At 41.2% G+C, this 4491-nt stretch overlaps 1 protein-coding gene and 1 non-coding gene across 2 annotated transcripts in view; one reads left to right on the plus strand and one right to left on the minus strand.

Moving 5' to 3' along the window:
- The window catches only part of MPP4 (MAGUK p55 scaffold protein 4), a 35054-nt gene extending 32386 nt beyond the window's left edge, over positions 1-2668 (plus strand). The window contains exons 20-21 of the mRNA XM_017655730.3: positions 20-154; positions 2255-2668. Coding sequence (XP_017511219.2) covers positions 20-154; positions 2255-2446 — 327 coding nt within the window. The 3' untranslated portion in view covers positions 2447-2668. The remainder of the gene's footprint in view (positions 1-19; positions 155-2254) is intronic.
- Positions 1149-1252, minus strand: LOC118970708 (U6 spliceosomal RNA). Its single transcript, XR_005058764.1, has one exon. It is a non-coding gene; the product is annotated as a U6 spliceosomal RNA (small nuclear RNA).
- Positions 2669-4491: the final 1823 nt, after the last annotated feature.

Raw genomic sequence — 4491 nt, forward strand, 5'->3', positions numbered from 1 at the left:
CATTTATTTTTCTGTGCAGGGTATTCAAGCAGCTAGAACCCATGAACTGAAGCCCTATGTCATATTTATAAAGCCATCTAATGTGAGTCATATGAAGCAATCTCGGAAAAATGCCAAGATAATTACAGAGTACTTTGTGGATATGAAATTCAAGGTAAGCTACAGAGAAAGTGGATAAATGTGTTGGTTTTTTTTCCCTAGTCACAAATCAGTGTATTGTTTCCATAGCATCCCTGTATGAAGGAATATAATTTTTGTTTCTAAGGAATAATGCCTTTATCATTTATCCTCTTTACTGGACATCATTTATAGATATTAAAATCAAGTTTAATAAATGCTATGATGATACTCTTATGGTTTTTCTTTTTTCAAGTCTAGTTTAAAAAAAAGAATCTCAAGCCAGTTTGCAAAGCCATACAGAAATCGGGTATATGCAAGCCTGATATATTTAAAATGTATTATTGATCTTATGTAAACACTTGAGGGTGTGCTTTAAAAATGTTCTAGTGAATGCATCTTATCTGTAATATGAGGTATCTTTTTTTTATTAAGGTATCATTGATATACACTTTTCTGAAGGTTTCACAAGAAAAACAATGTGCTTACTACATTCACCCATATTATCAAGTACCGCCCCATACTCCACTCACTGTCCATCAATGTAGTAAGATGCCAGAGATACTTGTCTTCTATGAGATATCTTTATATATACATTTTTTAACATAAAAGATGTTATTTAATGATCATGGTAGTAATAGAGCTGAATTTTGATTCTAGAGCCTCCATCTCTTAATTATTAAAGAGATGGATAAAGCCAGGCGGGATTAATCAGTGAACCCTTCCTAGTATAGATGATTTTATTTCCAGTGTTACGTATTTTTTTCATTAAATCCACCTTAAATATTTAAGTCATAATATACATTCAGCAAGATGTATAAATCCTAAGTGTTCAGCTCAATGAACTTTTACATGTGAATGCACCCAACTGTCACCTATAGATATTGTATTCACTTATTTTGTGTGATAAAAAATACATAAAATATAAGCCTTACCATGTAAAGCATTTTTAACTGTACAGTTCAGTAGTGTTAAGTATATTCACATTGTGAAACAGATCTCCAGAATGTTAGTTTCATCTTGCAAAATTGAAACATATGGAACACTTCATGAATTTGTTTTATCATCCTTGCATAGGGGCCACACTAATCTCTGTATTGACAAATTTTAGTACATGTACTACAGAAGTGAACACAAGGTATTTTTTTATATTGTTCTTTTTTTGGTATCATTAATCTACAATTACATGAAGAACTTTATGATTACTAGGCTCCCCCCTTCACTAAGTCCCCCCCACATACCCCTTCACAGTCACTGTCCATCAGCGTATGTTATTCTTTATCTGTCATTTTTATCTTTATTTTTTTTCAATGACTACTCTTAGAAAAGTCTTATTCTTCAGTTTGCATTTCAGACAGTGGAGTCCATGGAGATAGTCTCTATGTCTTACAGAAATTTAAGATTGTGTTCTCATTTATATGACAATCTAAACAAATTGACAAAATTATTTCTGAATCATGTATATGGTCTCTTGTAAAGAAGTACTGCCACAAGATTTCAGTGCCTACATTTGTATTTGTGTTTATGATTGCATTGGCAACAAGTTGTACATTTTAATGGTTGTGGACAAATAAGAAAATAACAGCAATGAATTTAATGCATTAGTACCAACCAAGGGCCAAATGACCTTCACTGGATGAACATTTCATAATAGTATAGACAGTATTATAGGTAAATTAAGTCATGGAGCAAAGGGTAATTTAGGTATGCCTAATTTATAGACATTATCCTCATGTTGAAAGTGGCCATTTTGTTTCTGCAAAATAATGTCATTCTTATCAGATTAATGTTCATTTGAAATTTGTGTGTTACTTACATGTAACTGGTTAATTTTTTTTTATATGGTTTGAGGGCTTCAAGTGTTTAAGGTAATAGAATAAGATCATTTAAGTCCAAATGGGAAGTTGAAGGTATTGGATCTGTTTACCAACCATTATTCACTTTTGCAAAGTCTTGATCAGAGAGACATTAAGTACAACTAAAGATAGAAATACAAATTTTGTAGTTCAGAATAGAGGATATTTATTTGATCTGTTTTAATATATAGCTTTGTACTGAATGTAACAGCAAAACAAACTGAGAACATTTCTATTCTTATTCAGTCTGTGCTCTCCATATTTTTCCATTTCTCCTGAAGGATGAAGATCTACAAGAGATGGAGGATTTAGCTCAAAAAATGGAAACTCAGTTTGGCCATTTTTTTGATCACATGATTGTGAATGACAACTTGCAAGATGCATGTGCTCAGTTGTTGTCTGAAGTTCAGAAGGCTCAGGAGGAGCCTCACTGGGTACCAGCAACATGGGTTACCTCTGATACTGATTCTTAAGGAGGCCTCCTGCATACTGTCGGCATTTAACAATGTTTACCTGTTTCAGAGCTCTGGAATAACAGATGTAATCTAAAACAACAGCATTCGCCCAATTATAATGTGTGCAACTTTAAAAATGCTGCAATCCATTGATTAATCCTATTTGAAAAAACATTATTATATAGTTACACAGAGTTACCTATTTCGCTTTTATGGAAAAAATGTTTCCTTAACCTCATATGCAGCAATGGTAGGAAAATGAACAATGTTAAGTCTGTAAGTATTGAGAACTTTTAATGGATTTCATATAGTCTTTGTATGATTCAGATAAAAACTGCTTTCCTAAATAAAATAAGTAGCATTTCAGAAACGATTTCGTCTTGTGAAATTTGTTATATCAAAATGGCTTTTACAAAGGTGCCTACTTGACTAATTCAGCAAGAATGGTTAATACACATTTTATATTTAACATCAATACCTACAAACTGGACAGCCCTCATCAGTACACGTCAGGATGCAAGGAAAAATTATTCTGTTTAGAGCTGTAACAATCATTAATTTCTCTAAAAGCCTAAATTACGCTACATTTATGCTTAAATTAGGAAAGATTAGGGGATTTCAACCTACAGACCAGTATCTGAGAAAAACCACAAGATGAAGGTGTTATTCCATGAAGTCTCATTTTCCTTCTTCCCTACGTCTGAGACTTCAGTCGCTCTTCCTGCCCCTTCTTTATCTTCGGCATCATTCTGTTTTCCATATCCAAATCATCCCTCCAATCTTAATTATAAATCAGTGCGTGCTTCAAAATATTTGTAGCTCTTTTCACTTACAGTATCTTTCAAAAAACCCCAAAGAAAATTAAGTCATTTTTAATGATCGTTAATGTGAGCCTGGATTTTTTTTTATGCTGTTTCTTTGAGAAAAAGGTTTCTCATACTTTATTTACAGTTGTCAAATGAAGGGTAAGCAACTGGCGAAAATTTGATTAACTGCCTCTATCTCACACACACATACACACGCGCAACTGGAGAAAATGTGGTTGTTTGTATCCATACACACCCGTCCAAGTGAAACAAACGCTGGGCTTGGAGAGCAAACGCGCGGGTCCCGAATTCCGACGCCTTGGGCTTGGCGGATCGAAGGCGGGCGCAGACCGGGCCCAGGGCCACGCGGCCTCGTCTGGGGCCCAGAGGCCCCCGCCTCCCTCAGGTCCCGGAGGCCGCGGCGGCGCGGATAGTGAGGTTCCGGCCGGCGGCTGTTGCGCCGAGGAGGCTTCGCGGGGAGATCGCCATGAAGGCCGACTCGGTACTAAGGCTGGGGGAGGCCCACCCGGTGAGCGGCGAGGGGGTGCGCCCGCTAGAAGTGGTCGAGGATGAAGGGTGCTGCCGCGACGCAGCCGCTACCCCTGGAGGCGGGAGGCGACGCCAACAGGTTGGAAGAAGGGGACACCTCGGTTCGCGGTGCGCGCTCATCCGCCTCCTCGGCGCTCACAGGATTGGATTGGGGCGGGGGCGGGATGTTCCTCCTGAGGCTGGACCCGAACTCCTGCAGCGGGGCGAGGACCGCACGTGAGGCTTCCCGGGCCCTGCAGGTACAGGTTGCCCTGACGGCACCTCACTGCGGGTTCCCGGGCTGTCAGGCGCCGCCTACAGCCTCGTCCCGAGGGCACTTAGATGCGGCGAATCGGTTTGACAGCGGAGACTTTAATCGTGGTCTTCTCCACGGCCCTCAAGCAACCGCAACCACTAGGAGGCCACGGGAAAAATCGTGAGTGCGGCCCTACGCCTGCTGGAGTCTCTCTTCCTGGGCACGTCAGCCCGACTCCGACGCTCCCTTTCCGGCAGGGTTAGACTGGAAAGACAGCAGCACCGCGCGCTCCTACCCGCTCCCGCCGCGCCCGGAGTAGGCCGGAGCTGGAGCCGCCGGGGCGGCGCAGGCCGATGACGCACTGCGCCTGCGCGCCCGGCTGGCCGGGTGGGCGTGAGCCGCTGGCGCCCGGGAGGAGCGAGCTGGGTAGCTTGGGGGCCGCGAGGGGGCTGAGGGAGGTGAGGGGGGTGCGG

This window comes from Manis javanica, chromosome 12 (assembly GCF_040802235.1).
Source record: "Manis javanica isolate MJ-LG chromosome 12, MJ_LKY, whole genome shotgun sequence".
Taxonomy (NCBI): Eukaryota; Metazoa; Chordata; class Mammalia; order Pholidota; family Manidae; genus Manis; species Manis javanica.